Genomic DNA, 21,509 nt, shown 5'->3' with positions numbered 1-21,509 from the left:
AGAACTGTCCCATATCCCATGTGACTTGCCAATATCACCATGGACATTCATGTATTTATGGGTGTGATGTTCTGTTTATATTTATAGTCTAGAACGTGTTTTACATATAAACCGAGTTTTTGGTGTGGTTTTAATTTATACTGAATTTTCCAGGAATGCAACTTCTGAGGGGAGCTTGTAATTTGATTTGTTCACGTCTTTCCCAAAGTTGTTTATTTGCTGTTCTGGAAAAACATCAATACCACTCGTGATATGAGTCACTAGAGTGACATATAGTATCTACTACATCTGGACGATGCGCAAGAAACTAACCGCTTCATTATGTTTTCTAGTGTACTTGTGCCCAAAGGTTTACATATGGAAATATTTTATTATCAGTAACTTTTCCTGTAAAATTCTCTTTTATTTTACAGTTAGAGCATTCCATTTTTCTAGAAATTACATAAGTTAGAGAAGTTATATTATAAATGAAATTCATTTCACAGTGTGAAAGGGGTGTTACAAAGTTTTGGTTGCAAGGAGGGGACAGCCTTTAAAGTATTATATAAAGACCCCATTTCTCAAACTGGGCCATTCTTCATAATAAACCAGGAGGTAAAAGAAATCAAAGAAAGATTGGACCCATCTTCTTGAAGCATCAATTTTATTAAAAGACTTTTTGAGAGGCAAGGGTATGCCTAACTACTAAGTAATTTAAAACATTTTACTATCCAAACACCTAGACACCTAGATGTGAATTATGGATTGAATGCAAAATTAGCAAGAATTCCAATAAAACAGAGACCCTCTGTGTAAGACTGATTGGGAGCAGCCACTGGACACTGGGATCTGGGAGGTGGGGCCCCACTGATCTGCCTCAATTAGATCAGCAACTCTGTTTTATGAATCTGTTTTATGAACTGGGTCCCTGGGTAAGGTTTAGTTTGAACAAAGGAATTCCCCAACCCAAGAGGAATGGGAGAGTGTTGCAAGCCACTGGCCTGGTACACTCCCTGGTGAGTGGTCTAAGGTATGTCTCCCAAGGCAGGTGGTACCCTCTAGTCCTGGAGGCTGCAGACCTGACTGTCCCAGGTGTGGCCCTTGTACAAAGCCCAAACCGACTCACCTTCTTGGTTGTCAGGATACCCTGGTTGCTCTCAGGGTGGGTGGTGATGGTAAAATGGTCCCCGTTGTCACCTTCCACGATGCGGTAGGTAGCCTGCCATGCCGGTGAGTTGGGGGCATCCAGATCGGTCACTGTCAGCCTCTGCAGCTCGTGGCCCACTGCGTTCTCAGGCACACGGGCCTCGTACTGTCAGCGTGGGAAGCACAGCACAGTCAGAGCGGAGAGACTGACCACCTTGAGAGGCTGTTCCACTCTTCACTGGCTGTGAATCCTCCATCCAACTCCAGGGGCGCCCCATGCCGCTCACCCTTTCCTGGACCGCCCAACCCTCTTATTGGGGTTTCAGGGCATGCATGGATGCAGAACATCCCAAGAGTCAGCCTCACAGCTGCTGGGACAGACCACGGCAATCTTGGGCCTGCTTTCCCTACACCCAGGGGCCTGACGCTCCAGGAATCTCACTGATCTGGGTGCCCAAGGCCTCGCCATTGAGTAGTCACCTATATCTAGCTGAGATCAGAAAGGCATAAGGAAGGTGGCAAGAAGGGCTAAGTGTCTGATTGCTCTGGGGCACTGGCCAGGAACTTTTTGGAAATTCTGGAACAGGTGGCAAAGATGGGGAAATCAGCTGTTGAGAACAAATTTTTAATCAGGCCTAAACAATGCTTAGCCGTCAGAGTTACCTACAGATGGAAGGGGGTGGGTGTCACCTTGACTGGCACTGACTCCTCTGTTACGTGAGGTGTACAAGCATTCACTGGGGGAATGTGGGCAGGTATAGGTGTGAGGCAAATTAGGACTTTCCATATCAACAAAGATTTTCATATTGAGCACTTGTGTACCTGGGATTGTGTTAAGAACTGTACATAGATTATTTCATTTAAAACTCAGAAAAATGCAGCAGGAGACAATGGAGCATCATCTCCATTTCACAGATTAGGAAATAGGGCACAGAGAGGTTAGGTAGTTCACCTCAGGTCACAAAGCTCACAAGTGCTGGGACTGGGACTTGAAGCAATGTAGGCTGGTTCCGGAGTTTCATCAGAAAGGAGAAACTTAGTCCTTCATCATCTGACGAGGGAAGAAGGAAGGAAGGGGCATTACCTGCTGGGGCTGAAACACAGGAGCGTTGTCATTGGCATCGAGGATTTCCACTATGGCCATAGCCGTGGTGCTGGAGCCGTCCCCGTTCATGTCCGTAGCCTGGATGGTCAGTGTGTACTCAGGGACTCTCTGGGGAGAAAAGGAGAGTAGAAGTGGAAGGCCACTGCGCGTTGGGCACAGCCTTGGGTGTACGGGGAGGGAAGTGGAATGTTCCTCCCTCTAAGTGTTCTCTTGATTCCTGACCCACTGCTTGCCCACTGCAGAAAAGACCAGAAGCAAAGGGTGGAGGGGGAGGGGAACTGTGGATCCAAACGGTTCTCCTGGGCCTGTCGTGGGATGAAGCCTGGGCATTGCTTCCTGACCCTGGGTGGACGCAGAATGGGAGCTTTGAGTGTGGATTTGGGCAAAGGTATTAATTAGGGAACAGGAGGCAACTCTAATATCCATGGAGCTAATTCTGCTTTGTGGCACACACGGGACAAATCTGGGCAATGTGCGTGCTAAGTGAGCCATGCCGAGAGGAAATGAGAAAACCTGCAGAAAGTATTAAACGTCTGTGTTTTACAGCTGCCTCCTCAGCCTTAACGAGATGGTTTGGCAACGTGCCACTGGCCCAAGGGAGCTGCAGGACATCAATGTGGGACATAGCAGCAGCCATTCCCAGCTGACTTGGGTCCCCACTGCTCTGCCCTGGGCTTTGGGGGCAGAGGCTTCTGCTCTGAGTGTCAGACCCCAGCCTGGGCTAGCCTGGGCAGGCAGCACCTTCCCGAAGGGCCACTTACCTCCCGGTCCAGGCCACTGGAGACGACACTGATGGTGCCTGTGCTCCGGTGGACCGTGAACATGAGGTCCTTTGGCTCTTGACTATGGATGGAATAAGCAACCACCCCATTGTAGGTGTTGATGGCATCGTCCTCATCCGTGGCTGTCACCTGCATCACAGAAGTGCCTGGAGGGGAGAAGCGCCGCTGAGTGCGCAACCTTCCCTTCCAGCTCCGATTCCAGCCTTGCCCACTTCTGGAACTCCGAGAGGCTCCACCCTGCTCGCTGGCTTGGCCCCATGTTCCACTCGTGGCAGAGATTGCTAATTGGTGCCCATTTCCCATTCTCCCCTTCCTTCTTAGAAACATAATCCTCATAATCATTCTAGGCTGAGCACAAGCCCACCGGGAACCAAAACTATTTCTCTTCTTGCAGCTAGCTGTGGCCACGAGACTGAAATCTGACGAATGGGATATACAGCTTTGGGGGAAGCATTTTTCTGAGTTAAGGGGCTTATTCTTCCCACCCCTTCCCTCCTTCCAGATATAATGGCCAGAGCTCCAGCAGCAACCATGAGGTAATCTTGGGAATAAAGCCAAAACAGCAGAGCAACGAGATGGAAGGAGCCTAGTTCCCCCACACGTTAAAGCACCGTTCCAGCCTGGCTTGACCACCTCTAGGCTTCCTCAATACAAAGGGGGAAAAGGTTCCATATTGTTGAAGGTACTGTTTTTCTTCCGGAAATGTCTATTATTGGCAACCTAACCAACTCACATTTCTCTGTAATTCTTCACAACTCAGAGACAAAGGGAGAGGAGGAGCCCTCCTCACCAGCACTGTCTTTGAGGTCATTAATGTCACCTAGTTCTCTAGTCTTTTGCCAGCCCCTCTCACCCTCTTCCCCAGCCTGACAATTCATCTTCTGCTTTCTCTCACCCTTTGCCACCCTCCTTGCAGCTGCCATTTCCCCAAAGAACCTCATGTCAGGTGCTTCATATCACACAGCAGTAGGCATGTGTTATTTCTAATCTTCACAGCTCTTTACGGTTGATATTATCCCCATTTTCAGGTGTGAAGATTGAGGCTCAGAGGTCAAGACCTTGCGCAGGGTCACAGCAGATGAGAGACAAAATCCAGATTCAAATATAGGTCTCTGCAGCTCCAAAGCTGCAGCTGGCTGATCATCTGAAGCTTCTGGGAAATTTTCAAATACACAGATTCTGGGGCTCTACTCCAGGATCATTCTTATTCAGGGATCTTGGGATGGAGTGAGGGAATCTGGATTTTTAAGAAGATCCCAGGTAATCTGAGGCACAGCCCAGGAAATCAGGTATGAAGGCTTCTTCCAGCCTTTAAGAGTCTGGGCTGATTCCAGAAGTGGACCCAAGGCCAGGTCTGGGCCCAGCAGACCTCTATAGCTGTGCCCTCCCCAGTCCTCTTACCGGGTAGTACCCCTTCCAAGATGCTCCCTCTGAAGACATCCTGGGTGAACTTGGGCTTGTGGTCATTCTGGTCTGTTACGATGATGGAGATGTTCATGGGCTCTTCCACGGAGGCACCGTTCTCCGACACAGCGTGGCCAAAGAGCTGTAGGTACACAGGCCTGGGGTCAGCCTGGCACTACCCTTCCTGGGGCCCTGCTTCTCGTTGGACGCTAAAGGTTACTTGCCTCATACTCGGCAATTTTCTCCCGGTCCAGTGGTTTATTCAACAGCAACCAGCCCGTTTCCTTCTCTATGGTGAAGACACCCTCAGGGGGGCTGTCTGCCCCAGGCCCCGTGATGCTGTAGAAAATCTTGGTGCCTCTGTCTTTATTAGATTTGAGCTGGAAGCAAAAGAAAATGGCAGCTGACAAAGTGACAAATATCTCATGATTGTAGCAAAGAACCCTCTGTGGGGAGGGGTGGAGAGGCACCGCCTGATTAGAAATTGCTCCCATCAGAGAGCTTCCCTCTGCGGGCCCCAGGGCTCAGTAGCAAGAAACCTCATATTCAGGCCTTTGAATGAGAGTCCCTGAAGACACCAATGACTCCCAGGGAGAAGGCACAGTCATACCTGATGCAGCTTCTGGGGGAAGGGACCCTTGCCATTCTCAGGGACAAATATTGGCGGGACCACCCAATCTCTCTTGCGTCTTCGCAAGATACGTTTGGATGGGGAGATCTTCAATGCTTTCCTTTCCTGCAAGGAGAGAAGACCCCTTAACCCAGGTGTGCAAACAACGGGAACATACCCAACATCCTCTCATCTACAGGGGCTCATGGCAAGGACAGAGGCCCAGATGGGTTTATTGTAAAAGAAAACTTGGAAATAATCTAAGTGTTCACTTATAGAGAAGGCTCAATTAAATACACTATAATACATCCATCTAGTGGAAATTGTATACAGCTTGAAAAATGAGGGATGTCTCTCTGTGCTGGCATGGAAAGATCTTTGATATATATCCATACTTAAGTGAAAAAGAACAAGATATGGAACAGCTTAATGTAGTTTAGTATTTTATTTAACAAACACTTACATAGGGCTTAATATGTGCCAGGCACTGTTCCATCTTTTGTGTAAAAGGGTGGGAAAATAAGGCATATATTCACATCTGCTTATATACAGACAAAGTCTGGGGGATACTAGAAGCTTATAACGGTGGTTATCTGTGAGAAGGGGATAGGCAGTGTACTGATGTATTTTTCAGTGCAAAAAGAAGGTGCAGACATGTGAATAGTATGTTAGTTTTGCATAAAAGAGGACCGAAAAGTTTATTTTATACCTATATATAACATATATAAATATATTTAATATAAATATAGAACAAATACATAAATTAGAAGGAAAGTAACAGGTCTTCTCTTTGAGGGGTAGAGAGGGCATTAGACATAGGGGGAGAAAAAAGGGGAGGTTATTCATTCTAAAACTTTTTAATATTTAAAATTTTGAACGATGTGGATATATTAGCTGCTCAAAAAATTAAATTAGACAAAACAAAGAAATGTGGCCAAGAGCCTCAGGTCCATCTTCCCAAAGGTTCATGAGATTGGCAGTCCTGTGTTGGGATCACCTTCACTTGCGGTTTACCGGCATGATATGGGAAAGAAGGAAAGGGAGATGGGACAGGGAATTCAAGGGAGGAAGGGCACCGGGCCATTACTCACAAAGCAGCTCTGGGCCCCCCTTGCCTGACTCTGGTGCCCCCTCCTGGGCAGCTGCAAACACTACCCTGCTTAGATCGGTACCCACGCGCACAGCTATGGGCAACTGAGGTCTAACCCTGCGTCCTCTGCAGGGGTAACATGGCTCACAACAGCCACGGCAACCTCGGTCTCCTGGCCAGCAGCAAGCTGGGCATGCACGGAGAATGTCTTTCTTCTCTCCTGAAGGTGGACATGGTATTTTACCTGGACTGTTTTGTTGTTCAGAACAGTGAAGTCATCATCAGTCAGCAGGGCCGACTCTTGCCCAGGGCAGTCCGTGAAAACTACTGTGGGGAAGGGAGGAAAAGAGTATTAGGAAGGAGGGGCTTCTGGAAGATACCCCATGGGAGCCAAGACCTGACAACAGCCCCCTGACTAGATCAAGCCACTGCAGAAGGAGACTTGGCTTACTTCCTCTGACCAGCAATGTGATCAAATATGAGTTTCAGATGGGCTTCTGAGTTTGGTCTCAAGAGGGCGGACCACTTCCTGGTTTGTGGGCCGAAGAACCAAAATCATAGCTATTCAGCGACATTAGCCCCATGGAGTCTCACGAGACATAGAGTTGACCCAAGGTCACAGCTGGAGGCAGAAGATTTTAAGCCTTTCCGAAGGCTATGAGTCTACATATGCGCTGTATGCATCCTGCTACACCGTCACCCACACAGATCATTCTGGATAACCTCGGGTTGTTTCAGTCTGTCATGCTCCTTCTGAATCCTCCCTGCTTGGCCGCCCTCTAAACAAGCACTCTGAGTTAATAACTACTATTCGTTAATCCGGAGACTGGGCCCATTTCATCTTTACAACTATGCTGCCAAGTTAGGTATGAGCTCCTTTACAAAGATGAGAAAACTGAGGTTCAGAAGCCAGGTCAGCCTGACTCCAAGGCATACGCTAGAGAGTATTCACAACCAATGTTCTTACCCACCCTTCCTTGTGGCCAAAGCATGGAGTCAGGAAACCTGCCAGGGGCTACAACTGGGCCCATCGGCAACATGCCCTGACCCAGGCGTTCCCATAGCGCTGGCCCAGACACCAGCGCTCCGCAGTGTACTCGGCTGCAGCACGACCAGGACCAGAGGGACAGTGCTGTGCCCTGGGAAGGTCAGCGTGAGCTCTCCCAACTGTCCTTTAGTTTCAGACGATGACGACAATTGTTTTAAATAATCCTTCCCTAAAATAAGAAAGGATAACAGATGAGGGTTTTTAAACTACAAAAGTAATGTGACAGAAGGAAGAAGAACTACAATCCTGCAGCCTGTGGAACAAAAACCACATTCACAGAAAGACAGACAAGATGAAAAGGCAGAGGGCTATGTACCAGATGAAGGAACAAGATAAAACTCCAGAAAAACAACTAAATGAAGAGAGAGGCAACCTTCCAGGAAAAGAACTTAGAATAATGATAGTGAAGATGATCCAGGACCTCGGAAAAAGAATGGAGGCAAAGATCGAGGAGATGCAGGAAATGTTTAACAAAGGCCTAGAAGAATTAAAGAACAAACAAACAGAGATGAACAATATAATAACTGAAATGAAAATTACACTAGAAGGAATCAATAGCAGAATAACTGAGGCAGAAGAACGGATAAGTGACCTGGAAGATAGAATGGTGGAATTCACTGCTGTGGAACAGAATAAAGAAAAAAGAATGAAAAGAAATGAAGACAGCCTAAGAGACCTCTGGGACAACATTAAATGCAACAACATTCACATTATAGGGGTCCCAGAAGGAGAAGAGAGAGAGAAAGGACCACAGAAAATATCTGAAGAGATTATAGTCGAAAATTTCCCTAACATGGTAAAGGAAATAGTCACCCAAGTCCAGGAAGTGCAGAGAGTCCCATACAGGATAAACCCAAGGAGAAACACGCTGAGACGCATAGTAATCAAATTGGCAAAAATTAAAGACAAAGAAAAATTATTGAAAGCAGCAAGGGAAAAACGACAAATAACATACAAGGGAACTCCCATAAGGTTAACAGCTGATTTCTCAGCAGAAACTCTACAAGCCAGAAGGGAGTCACATGATATACTTAAAGTGATGAAAGGGAAGAACCTACAACCAAGATTACTCTTACCCGGCAAGGAGCTCATTCAAATTCGATGGAGAAATCAAAAGCTTTACAGACAAGCAAAAGCTAAGAGAATTCAGCACCACCAAACCAGCTCTACAACAAACGCTAAAGGAACTTCTCTAAGTGGGAAACACAAGAGAAGAAAAGGACCTACAAAAACAAACCCAAAACAATTAAGAAAATGGTCATAGGAACATACATATCGATAATTACCTTAAACGTGAATGGATTTAATGCTCCAGTCAAAATACATGGGCTTGATGAATGGATACAAAAACAAGACCCATCTATATGCTGTCTACAAGAGACCCACTTCAGACCTAGGGACACATACAGACTGAAAGTGAGGGGATGGAAAAAGATATTCCATGCAAATGGAAATCAAAAGAAAGCTGGAGTAGCAATACTCATATCAGATAAAATAGACTTTAAAATAAAGAATGTTACAAGAGACAAGGAAGGACACTATGTAATGATCAAGGGACCAATCCAAGAAGAAGATATAACAATTATAAATATATATGCACCCAACATAGGAGCACCTCAATACATAAGGCAACTGCTAACAGCTATAAAAGAGAAAATCGACAGTAACACTTTAACACCTCACTTACAACAATGGACAGATCATCCAAAATGAAAATAAATAAGGAAACAGAAGCTTTAAATGACACAATAGACCAGATAGATTTCATTGATATTTATAGGACATTCCATCCAAAAACAGCAGATTACACTTTCTTCTCAAGTGCGCATGGAACATTCTCCAGGATAGATCACATCTTGGTCACAAATCAAACCTCAGTAAATATAAGAAAATTGAAATCATATCAAGCATCTTTTCTGACCACAACGCTATGAGATTAGAAATGAATTACAGGGAAAAAAACGTAAAAAACACAAACACATGGAGGCTAAACAATACGTTACTAAATAACCAAGAGATCACTGAAGAAATCAAAGAGGAAATCAAAAAATACCTAGAGACAAATGACAATGAAAACATGACGATCCAAAACCTTTGGGATGCAGCAAAAGCAGTTCTAAGAGGGAAGTTTATAGCTATACAAGCCTACCTCAAGAAACAAGAAAAATCTCAAATAAACAATCTAACCTTACACCTAAAGGAACCAGAGAAAGAAGAACAAACAAAACCCAAAGTTAGCAGAAGGAAAGAAATCATAAAGATCAGAGCAGAAATAAATGAAATAGAAACAAAGAAAACAATAGCAAAGATCAATAAAACTAAAAGTTGGTTCTTTGAGAAGATAAACAAGCAAACAAAAAGTAATGTGAACATGATGAAGTATTCAAACAGTATATAAGAGTATAACATTAATAAAAAAAGAGTATAACATTAAAAAGTAGAATTCCAAACAATATCCAGACTATACAGTGAACTCCTAAAACTCAAGAACAACAAAAAACAAACAACCCAATTAAAAATAAGTAAATAAAAAGGCAAAGGAGTTGAAAAGACATTTCTTCAAATAAGGTATACAAATGGCCAATAAGCATATGAAAAAATGCTCAATATCATTAGTCATTAGGGAAATACGAATCAAAATAACAATGAGATACCACTTCATACCTACTAGGGTGGCAAAAAAAAAAAGTAAATAATGAGTGTTGGCAAGATGTAAAGACATGGGAACCCTCCTGCACTGGGAATGTGAAATGGTGCAGCCACTGTGAAAAACAGTTTGCTGGCTCCTCAGAAGGTAAACATAAAATTACCACATGATCCAGCAATTCTACTTTTAGGCATATACCTAAAAGAACTGAAGTAGGATCTCAAACAGATACTTGTACACATATTTTCATAGTATCACTATTCACAATAGCCAAAAGATGGAAACAACACAAGTGTCCATCAAGAGATGAATAGATAAACACAATGTGGTCTATACATACAATGGAATATTATTCAGTCTTTAAAAGGAATAAAGTTCTGACACATGCTGCAACATGGAAGAATCTTGAAAACATTATGCTAAGTAAAATAAGCTAGTCACAAAAGGGCAAATACTGCATGATTCCACTTATATGACGTACCTAGAATACTCAAATTAATAGACATAGAAAGTAGAATAGAAGTTACCAGGGGCTGGAGAGAGAGGGGAATGGGTAGTTATTGTTTAATGGGTACAGAGTTTCTGTTCGGGATGATGAAAAAGTTCTAGAGACAGACTATGGTGATGGTTGCACAACAATTTGAACGTACTTAACGTCACCGAATTTTTTAAATGGTTAAAATGGTCAAATTTTATGTTATGCATATTTTACCTCAATAAAAAAAAAAGTAGAAGTCTGATGTGGGAGTGTAAAATGGGATACTCATTTTGGAAAACTGTCGAGCAGTATTTGCTGAAGCTAAATATACACCTTCCCCAAGACCCAGCAATTTTACTTTGAGGTATAGACCCAACAAAGATACATTCACTAAAAGACAAGTATTATAATAGCCACAGCAGCACTGTCTATAATAGCTAAAGACTGGAAATAGCCCAAATGTCCATCAAGGTAGAATGAATAAAAATATGGTGGAATGTTCATATAATTAAATGAGTCAACCACAAGGACATACAACAACATGAATGAATCTTACAAACACGGTTGAGTGACAGAAGCCAGATACAAGAGAGGACACATGTATGATTCCATTAACATGAAGTTCAAAAACAGGTAAAACTAACTTGGGTGAAAGAACTTAGGACACTGGCCATCTTTTGGGGAGAGGCTTAGCGCATGGAGGGGAGGAAGATGGAGGGCTTAAAAGCATACAGAGCTGCCTTCAGCTCCCCAGAGCCCCAGAGCTCACACACAGAGGCAGGTTCCTTCATGGGAAGGCTGGAGTGTGTCCCTGAGAAAGAGAAGATTGCTTAGATACCAGCCCTGCCTCCTTGACGACATCCTCACTGAGGAGTCACGGGCTGTGACAACATGCTCGGCCGGTGGGAGGAGGGGAAAGAGGGATCTCAGCCTGAGTCAGTTCCAAAGGGTCCCAGGGGCAGGGAGATTCCCAGAGTGACCTTGCCCTTTACCTCCAGCACACAGCTTTGTACTCTCATCTTCTGAGGAATCTTGCTTTGCCTTTGGGCTAAAAAAGACAAGGAATGATATGTGGCAGAGTTTAAATCATCTTAATACAGGGCAAAAGTTAAATAATCTATGGGGCATGCACTCCATGGATTTTTTATCCAGCTATGCAAAATGTAAGCAGAAAGTAGAACTGCATATATAGTATATGTAACTATGCACGGGAAAAAATTTTAAAAAGACTGGAAGGAAATGAAGCTTCCCTATGACTGGGGTTACCAGCTACTTATTATCTTTATTTTTCTGTAGGTCCAAGTTTTCTCTTAACATGAATTGTGTTCCCCCCTCAAATTCATGTGTTGAAGTCCTAATACCTCAGAATGTGATTATATTTGGAAAAAGGACCTTTAAAAAGGTGATTAAATTAAAATGAGGTTATTAGGGTGGGCCCTAATCCAGTATGATGAGTGTCCTTATAAGAGGAGGAAATTTGGACACAGACAATTACAGAGAGAAGACTATTTACAGACACATTGAGAAGACAGCCATCTACAAGCTAAGGAGAGAGGCCTCAACAGAAACCAGCCCTGATGACACCTTGATCTTGGACTTCTAGCCTCCTGAGTTGTGAGAAAATAAATTTCTGTGTTTAAGCCCCCAGTCTGTGTTCCTTTGTTACAGCAGCCCTAGCAAATGAATACAGCAAGCATCAATCTCAAGAGTCGAGAATCCCTCCCATCATGAATTACTATTATTAACAGCTAACATTTGTGTGTTTTTTTAAAATCTGTATGAATTTTTAAAGTAAATTTATTTATTTATGGCTGTATTGGGTCTTCGTTGCTGTGTGAGGATTTTCCCTAGTTGTGGCAAGCGTGAACTACTCTTCGTTGTGGTGTGTGGGCTTCTCATTGCGGTGGCTTCTCTTGCTGCGGAGCACAGACTCTAGGCGCGCGGGCTTCAGTAGTTGCAGCGTGTGGGCTTCAGTAGTTGCGGCGCACGGGCCGCGGGCTTCAGTAGTTGCGGCATGCAGGCTCAGTAGTTGTGGTACACGGGCTTAGTTGCTCCGCAGCATGTGGGATCTTCCTGGACCAGGGCTTGAACCTGTGTCCCCTGCCTTGGCAGGCAGATTCTTAACCACTGCGCTACCAGGGAAGCCCTAACATTTGTATACTTTCTCATTTAATCTTCACCAAGCACCCTATAAAGTAGATTTTAACGCCCATTTTCTAAATTGGGAAAATGAGGGGTTAAATGCATTCACTGAAGTTACATAGCTAGGAAATGGAATGGCCAGAAGTGGTACCTAGACCTGTTTAGATTGAGTTGTTTATATAATATGGTTATATTATCTTTCTGACACACCTGAGAGTTTGTTTTCTTATTTCCTCCCTAACCCCCATTACCTGTGGTCCTTCTCCATCTATTGAAATAGCAAAGATTGATTTTTAGATGCCCAGTGAGGCAGTGTGATACTTGGAGAAAAGTACTAGATTCGGGGATAATAAGAGTAACTCTCTTACAGGTAGCTGTGAGGATTAAATGAGAATAAGTGTAAAGAACTCACAAATAGGATGCATTATGGCCAGGTCTGCTGTTAATACTATTAATAGTGATGGAGACCCCATTCTTGTGCAGGCACTGACTTTAACTTGATGGGTGATCCTGGGAAACACACTTGAATTCTGTGGGCCCCAGAATCAATTGTTTGCTGAAGTTTCTGTTTTGTTTTGTTTTGCTTTTTGGCCATGCCGCATGGTTTGAGGGATCTTAGTTTCCCGACCAGGGATCGAACCCGTGCCCTTGGTAGTGAAAGTGCGGAGTCCTACCACTGGACCTCCAGGGAATTCCCATGTTTGCTGAGGCTTCGAGCCTAAGGCCTGTCTTCCCTTGGTTTGAAGGGAGAGAAGCATGTTATAAAAAGATGTATTCAAGAATAGTAGGGGCTTCCCTGGTGGTGCAGTGGAATCCACCTGCCAATGCAAGGGACACGGGTTCGAGCCCTGGTCTGGGAAGATCCCACATGCTGTGGAGCAACTAAGCCTGTGCGCCACAACTACTGAGCCTGTGCTCTAGAACCCACAAGCCACAACTACTGAAGCCCACGTGCCACAGCTACTGAAGCCCGTGTGCCACAACCACTCAGTCTGCGCTCTAGAGCCCATGTGCCACAACTACTGAGCCCGTGTGCCACAGCTACTGAAGGCTGCACACCTAGAGCCCGTGCTCCACAACAAGAGAAGCCACAGCAACGAGAAGCCCGCATACTGCAACGAAGAGTAGCCCCTGCTCGCCACAACTAAAGAAAGCCTGCACCCAGCAACGAAGACCCAATGCAGCCAAAAATAAATAGATTAGTTAAAAATAATAATAATGGGACCAAAGACACTTTCTCCTTGATGTAAAAAGAAGAAAAGCTTAAAAGGGAACACCTAAACTCACTAGGTGATTCAGCATTGCTTAAAGCTGTGTTAAGGACACATGCAAAGGTCCCTCAAAACTCTGTTAGTTGGAACCATCAGCATGTTGATGCAGAACTTGAATTAACTTATTAGGAATTTAGGTTTTCTCATTTGCGAGATGAAAATTAGACTTCACAGAGTCATCCTGAATATCAAATAAGATAAAACCACAAAACCACAAATTTGTAAACCCCAGAACTTTATACGGACTCATAACACATGAGGAAATGGGGGTTCAGAGGTGAGATGGCTTGCCCAACATCATACAGCTAGTGAGTGGAATTAGAATTAGAACTCGGGGTGGTCATATTCTAAAGTCAGGTTCTTCAACACAGCATCCATCAAGAACTAGTAGAGTGTTTCCTAAGTGCCCAATATTCTTCTAAATACTAGGGATGCATTCAGGGAACAAAATGTGTATCTTCAAGTACCTTTAAGTTCTTATAGGATACTGCCTCCTGTCCAAAATCACCTTTCCACAGCTATCTACCAAAGTAATCAATAATGCATGGATTGTAATAGCAAAAGTCCAGACAACCTAAATGTCCATCAATGACAGATTAACTTTGTGTAATGCTAACATCCATACGAGAACACTGTGCAGCCATAAAAAGCTGTAAAAGATAAGGAAGCCCCTATGTATTGACGTGGAAAGATCTCTAAGACATGTTGTTAATTAAAAAAAAAAAAGATATGGGGACTTCCCTGGTGGTCCAGCTGTTAAGGCTCTGTGCTCCCAATGCAGGGCGCCTGGGATTGATCCCTGGTCAAGGAACTAGATCCCACATGCCGCGATGAAGGTCTCCAATGTGGCAACGAAGATCCCATGTGCTGCAACTAAAGACCCGGTGCAGCTTAATTAATTAACTAATTAATTAATTTAAAAAGATATGGAGCAATGTAGTCTATGCTAACATTTGTATTTTAAAATAAATACTTCTGGAAGGTGACCCCAAAAAACTGGGTTTATGGGTGGAGAAGCTAGTAGCTAAGCAACAGGAAAGAGACTTTTTACTGTGTACCCTTCTGAATTTTGACCCACGTGAATGCATTAGCTATTCAAACACTGATTCAAAATTAACTGTCACTTTTCCCATTCTTAAAACAGCCCTCTTCCTAAGGGAAGATCTTCAGCTAGCAGAGGGGCTGGCCAGATAAGCCTGTCAGGTTTTTCACTTAATGAGTGCCTCTCAATGAACTCTCCAATCCTGTCCCACCAAGTTACCCAGCAGGGGGCTAATGCCTTAATCCCCCAAACTCTAAAAGCTGCCAGAAACCCAGAAACCGTCTTCCTGCTGTCTACAAAATCTGCCCACCAGGAATGTACGGTACACTTCACTGCCGTGTTTGCTGGCACATTTCCATTGTTTTATGGGTCCAAACATTTGTAGCACAGTATCTGGGCTGTCCCATCTATTCTTAGAGGGGACAGTACCAACAATCAAGGAGAAGTCAGTGGTCAGGTACTTCAATTGTACATGCCTCCCACGCAGGCTGCAACATTCCAGCTGCCCCATCAGCCCTCAGCCACATTCAGCTGGGTGCAGAATACAACCAAGGGGCATGAGTCAGGCAGGCAGGAGCAAGCTTCAAAGACCCATTCTGCCCGAGACACCCAGCTAAGTGTTTTCTTATCCAAGTCCTCAAAAAACAACCCACAAGGTAGATACTACTCCCCTATTACTGACAACTCAGGAAACAAGAGACTGCCCTGGGGTTGAAGTGCCTCAGGAAGCAGCTTCAGAGAGGAGAGCAAAGTATACGAAGCCCCACAACTCGGAAGCAGCAGGACCAGATTTCAAATCCTAAAGGCAGAGGGAGATGAGTGATGAAGAATATGGGATTTGGAGTCCAAAAGACTTGGGTTCACATCCATGTCGTGTGAACGTACAGAAGCTGTTTTCTCATCTGGAAAATGGGAATAATACCTACCTCATAAGATTATTGGCAGGAATAAGTGGGATAATGTTCACACAGCACTGAGCACTGTGTCTGGCCCAGAGTAAGCCCTCAATAAGAGGGACCTTTAGCCTACTCACAATTAACCAGGGCTTCTGACTCCAAGTCCATGCCTCTCTCTATACCATAGAGAAACCATCTCTCAGAGTGGGCATGGGGTTAGTTACAGCCATGTGCTTTACCGAAGGGCTGAAGCACGGAAGGGAAAAGGGGATGCACAGAACCAAAGAGCATAACGGGGAGCTGGCTCAGTCTGCGTTTGGAGAGGACTGTTTCATAGGGGCTGCTCCATGGTTTATTGGGAGAGGCAAAGGATGGAGATCTCACAGCCAATCTGACCTGCCCAGGGAAACTCGCTGAGGCACCTGTAGAAACATGAGCAGTTTTCTTTGTAAGCCATGAGTCACACAGAGGCTGGTAAACGGTAAGCCCTGGGGCAGATCATTACAACTTCCTCCCAGATGCTTCTTGGCACTACTGGCTTGTATCACTGGTTTCAAAATGAAGTTGATCTGAAACCAGGTCTCATCATTACTCACCCTCCTTCTACCCTACCTTCTCACAGCTAGTGAAGGAAGCTGATTCCCGTTCCTGACTGCAGCCTAGCTCCACAAGGCCACAAATCTTGGCCAAGTCATGGAGGCATGAATGGGCTCGTGTCAAACTCTTTCTGGGACAAGTTGGTGAGCACTGACGAGCACATGGGGCAATAGTTCAGATCTTAAGGCTGAAAAACAGAGACGTAAACATAGCTCTTATTTCCATACCCACCTAGGACCTTAAAGTCATGTGACAGCTTTAAACTCAGTTTCTTCCACAGAGATTCTGAACCAAAAAGTCGATGAACCTGATGAAGATGTAGGTATTTGTACCACTATAAACTGATAGGTTTCAGCACTGAGTCTGAACATACAATTCCTACAATACTGTTGGGGAAGGGAGTTAGTAACCTGAGACAGCTTCTAGAGATTTTTTTTTTTTTTTTTTTTAATCAGAGCCTTGTGTATCTGCACTAGATAGAAACATCCAAGGGAACCAGGAGTCCCCGGCCTGTGCTCAGAGCTTCTCTCTAAAGACCATCCTGCCAAGCCTGGCCTCAGATCCTGAGCTGGCGCCACTATAAAACTTGGGCAAGAAGGGTTGAGTCCCTGGAGTACTAGAGCTGTTGAAAGAAGAAAGCTTTTTAAATAGACTTTTAAGAATTAATGGATATTAGGCTGGGAACTCATCCCAGGCCTGCTTTTAGGTTGGAATTGCCTAGACACTTCCAAACTCTCAAGGAAACACCCATGAAGGTCAGAAGCTTGTCTTCTCAGCCATGACATAGAGGTGCTATGTAGTCCCAATGTCCAACCTTACTGGATGTTCTGGTAAAATAAAACCACCCAACTCTCAGGGGTAAATGTCCTTCAAGTGATCAACACTTGATCACTTTATCACTCGACAGTTTTCCTATTGATCTTTGGGCATTTTAATGAGAAGGGAAGAGTAATATCAGTTTGAAAGTGTTGTGGCCAAAAGGCATCTTGTTGGGGAATGAGGGAGACACTGTCAAAGGTGCTTCCATTCTAGCTTGGTCTAGAGACACACCTAGTTTATAAAGTAAACAAACTTGTCCTTGTAGCTATCACTACTTTCTGTTAAGGGACTGGGATAAGAAGGTGCAAGGGGAAAGTATGTGGCATTGCCTTGAAAGAAGATTCTGGCATTTTCCTGAGTAAAACTACCCGTAGAAAAAAGTTCACTTACTAGGAAATACAAATTAAAAGGACAAATGTTGTGAAATACTTAGGGAATGGATGCTGCTATACATTGTTAGGGGGTGGGGGAAAGGTATATCGACAAAAACTTTTGCGCTATTAAGCCTTAAACAAGTCCTTCAACCCAAGAATTGTGCCAGGAAGTCATCCAAGATGTGACGAAACCATACCTGCACGGATGTTCATGACTGTTGCTTAGTGTTTTAAAAAAAAAGTCTCAACAACTTAACTTTCAACAGAATACTTAATTACGTGTGCTACAGTCACTCAAATGTCTCATCTACAGCCTTAAATATTGTAAAAAAGTATCAAGGGAAAACAGTGCTCTGCTCAGGGGGAAAAGGTCACAAAACAGCCATTCATTCATTCATTCACTCACTCACTCATTTACTTACTTACTTACTTACTTATTTATTTATTTTTGCGGTACGCGGCCCTCTCACTGTTGTGGCCTCTCCCGCTGCGGAGCACAGGCTCCAGACGCGCAGGCTCAGCGGCCATGGCTCATGGGCCCAGCCGCTCCGCGGCATGTGGGATCTTCCCGGACCGGGGCACGAACCCGTGTCCCCTGCATCAGCAAGCGGACTCTCAACCACTGCGCCACCAGGGAAGCCCTATTTATTTATTATTATTGGAGTAAAATTGCTTTACAATGTTGTGTTAGTTTCTGCTGTACAATGAAGTGAATCGGCTATATGTATACCTATATCCCCTCCCTCTTGGGCCTCCCTCCTCACCCTTTCCCCCATCTAGGTCATCATAGAGCACCGAGCTGAGCTCCCTGTGCTATACAGCAGCTTCCCACTAGCTATCTATTTTACACATGGTAGTGTAATTATGTCAAACCTAATCTCCCACTTCGTCCCACCCTCCCCTTCCCCCTCTGTGTCCACATGTCCATTCTCTACGTCTATGTCTCTATTCCTGCCCTACAAATAGGTTCATCTGTACCATTTTTCTAGATTCCACATATATGCGTTACTATACAATACTTACAAAACAGCCACTTATAGTTTATAGCCTGAGCCTGACAATCATAAAATATTAATATCTTTATACGCGTTAAAAAAGGGGGGTGGTGGTGGAGCCGTGGCACCAGGAAAGCAGACTAGCTCTCTCCAGAACCAATGACTTTCCAGGCCAAAGAAGCCCAAGAGGAACTTCTCTGGTGGCACAGTGGTTAAGAATCTGCCTGCCAGTGCAGGGGACGTAGGTTCGATCCCTGATCTGGGAAGCTCCCACAGACCGCGGAGCAACTAAGCCCGTGCACCACAACTACTGAGCCTGCGCTCTAGAGCCCGCATGCCACAACCACTGAGCCCATGAGCCACAACTACTGAAGCCCACGTGCCTAGAGCCCGTGCTCCGCAACAAGAGAAGCCACCACAATGAGAAGCCCGCGCACCACACGAAGAGTAGCCCCTACTTGCTGCAACTAGGAAAAGCCTGTGCGCAGCAACGAAGACTCAACACAGCCAAAAATAAATAAATAAGTTTATTTAAAAAAAAAAAAAAAGAAGTCCAAGATGGTGGAGGGTGAGCAGAATCTGATCTCAGGAGACTAATGGGCAGAGGCTGCAAGGCATGCGGGCTGGGGTGGGGGGGGTGGAGGGGGGACATGGGGAGCCCACGAGGCATGCTAGGACCCCAAAGGGCTATCCCGTGGCATGCCGGGAGATAAAGCACCCCACGTGTCCTGCCACAGCCGTTTGTGGCCCTCAGAGGAGCCAGAGTGATTCCCTAAAGCAGAGAGCAGTGCAAGTGGACCTGCCTCCCTGGGTGTTCGTGATGATCCGTCACCACAAGGTCACCACCTTGGGGGATGCTAAGAAGTCAAGCACAGTGCTGGAGCTGAAGCGCTTGGTGAAAGGCATTCTTAAGTGGCCACCGGTGCAAGGAGCAGCTTTACACAGATGACAGCTCCTGGACAAGAGCATGACCCTGGGGGAGTGTGGCTACGCCTGGCAGACGCCTCCATCTATACACCATTCACCCTGGACCTGGATCTTCCTGCAGATGGCGCCGATGGGGCATTTAAGGCCCTCAGCCTGTAGCCCTTCTCTGATCCACTGAAGTAGAATATGAAGCTGGATTGTTAGGAAAGCCAGGCAGGAGGGCGAGCTGTGGGGCAATGAAGCAGTGGGACTCGGGCCCTCTCCTTCAGATAGATATCTTCAAGAAAGACTTGATTAGGGAAATGGACCCGGAAGATCTATTAAAAATGTTCATTTGAAATGACAGGTCCTTTATGGGTGGTGGACCTCCATTCTGCTTATCTTCCAGTTTTTCCATAGTAAACATGTATTTGATTTGCAATCAGAATGAGATGTTGTGATTTCCCCCCCCTCTGACTAGTATATGGCAACCCCATGTTGTTAAGGAGAAAGCAATTCTTTCTAGGGGAGTTTTGCGTCTCTGCAGAAAGCTCTTTGGAAAGATCTACACTACTCAGGTTCCTCCTCATGCTTGGGAGCTGGGTCCTCCCTTATAATCCCCAGAGAGAAACCCAAGCAGAGCTATATTTGACAGCACTCTGGGAGTTCCAAACATGGCTGACACAAAGTTCATTGTTAGGTGTGCTGTCAGTGATTCCCACCCACAAGAATGAGAGCAGAGATCCCAGCAATCAACCTGGGACCTCTGGGATACCAATTAAGGGTCTGGTGGGTGAAAGTGCTGCACATTGGCCCTGCAGCTTTGGGCAAGTCACTTCATATTTAAGCTGTTAACAGTAAGCACCCAACAAATATAAGCCCTTGGTGATTTCCAGTATCTAAAATGGGAACACACACACACACACACACACACACACACACACACGCACACAGGCTCTTGTTACGGCCAAATAAGACATATTGTGCTTTTTAAAGCACAATTAAGTATTCAAAACCAGGGATGGTAATTTAAAAAGCAAAACAAAAGAACAAGAAGGTAAAGGTCATTCAGAATCCTGAGGTAAGCAGAAAATTAAGAAAAAAAAAAAAACGATCAATTTCCATTGAGACAAGTATTGGAAGTTAAATTCAAAACGCCATGCTTTCAGGAATTCCCTGGCAGTCCAGTGGTTAGAACTTGGCTCTTTCACTGACAAGGCCCAGGTTCAATCGCTGGTCAGGGAACTAAGATCCCTGCAACCTGTGGGGACAAAGGTAGGGTGGAATGCCATGCTTTCATTCACATTTCACTAGTTTGTTCCCTCTTTTAGATCCTCTCTAAAAGAGATATATTCACCTCTTCACAGTGACCTTCACGGTATCACAGAGCAACAGTTCCCAAATACAACTGATAAAATCACCTGGAGAACTTTAAAAAAAACTCAGATTCCCTGCTTCCAGCCCACCCATCACTTCTACTGAGTCAGTTTCTGGAGGTGTATTTAGGGAAGACAGTTTATTGTTTTTTTGGGGGGGTTTAAAAAATAAATGTATTTATTTGTTTTTTGGCTGCGTTGGGTCTTTGCTGTTGCATGCGGGTTTTCTCTAGTTGCGCACAGCAGGGGCTACTCTTTGTTGCAGTGCGTGGGCTTCTCATTGCAGTGGCTTCTCTTGTTGCAGACCACGGGCTCTAGGTGCATGGGCTCAGTAGTTGTGGCCTGTGGGCTCTAGAGCGCAGGCTCAGCAGTTGTGGCACATAGGCTTAGGTGCTCTGCAGCATGTGGGATCTTCCCGGACCAGGGCTCGTAATTGTCTCCCCTGCATTGGCAGGCGGATTCTTAACCACTGCGCCACCAGGGAAGCCCAGTTTATTGGTTTTTTAAAGTTCCTGATTCTCACCTTTATTTCTCGTAAGCAGGTAAATTGGTATGGATTTTTGAGGGCACTTCAGAATATGTATTAAAATTTCAAAGGTCCAGATTCTTCCTCTGACCAACATATATATCTGTCTTTTCAATATCTCCCCCTGGATGCTTTAAAGGCATAATCCATAATCTTAAAATCATGTCAAAAAGCAAATTCATGATCTTCTTTACTCTTGCCCTAAATATAGTCCTTTTCCAGTGTCTCTCCCAGGGAATGCACTCAGCTACACAAATCCAAAATCTGGGCCTCAGA

General features: G+C 44.8%; 1 protein-coding gene across 4 annotated transcripts in view; it reads right to left on the bottom strand.

Annotated features, from left to right (window-relative positions):
* Positions 1-21,509, bottom strand: part of CDH3 (cadherin 3) — a 98,070-nt gene that overhangs the window by 11,213 nt on the left and 65,348 nt on the right. For all 4 annotated transcript variants that reach the window (XM_089902404.1, XM_022583355.3, XM_089902405.1 and 1 more), the window contains 7 exons: positions 6,361-6,443; positions 5,027-5,152; positions 4,641-4,796; positions 4,414-4,558; positions 2,992-3,158; positions 2,210-2,338; positions 1,106-1,291 (listed from right to left, as the gene is read on the bottom strand). In XM_089902404.1, the coding sequence (XP_089758530.1) occupies positions 1,106-1,291; positions 2,210-2,338; positions 2,992-3,158; positions 4,414-4,558; positions 4,641-4,796; positions 5,027-5,152; positions 6,361-6,443 (992 nt within the window). The remainder of the gene's footprint in view (positions 1-1,105; positions 1,292-2,209; positions 2,339-2,991; positions 3,159-4,413; positions 4,559-4,640; positions 4,797-5,026; positions 5,153-6,360; positions 6,444-21,509) is intronic.

This window comes from Delphinapterus leucas, chromosome 20 (assembly GCF_059928025.1).
Source record: "Delphinapterus leucas isolate spDelLeu-1000000601 "Yukka" chromosome 20, BTC_Dleu_Yukka2, whole genome shotgun sequence".
Taxonomy (NCBI): domain Eukaryota; kingdom Metazoa; phylum Chordata; class Mammalia; order Artiodactyla; family Monodontidae; genus Delphinapterus; species Delphinapterus leucas.
The sequence above is the reverse complement of the archived record's forward strand: the minus strand, read 5'-3'. Positions and strand labels throughout refer to the sequence as shown.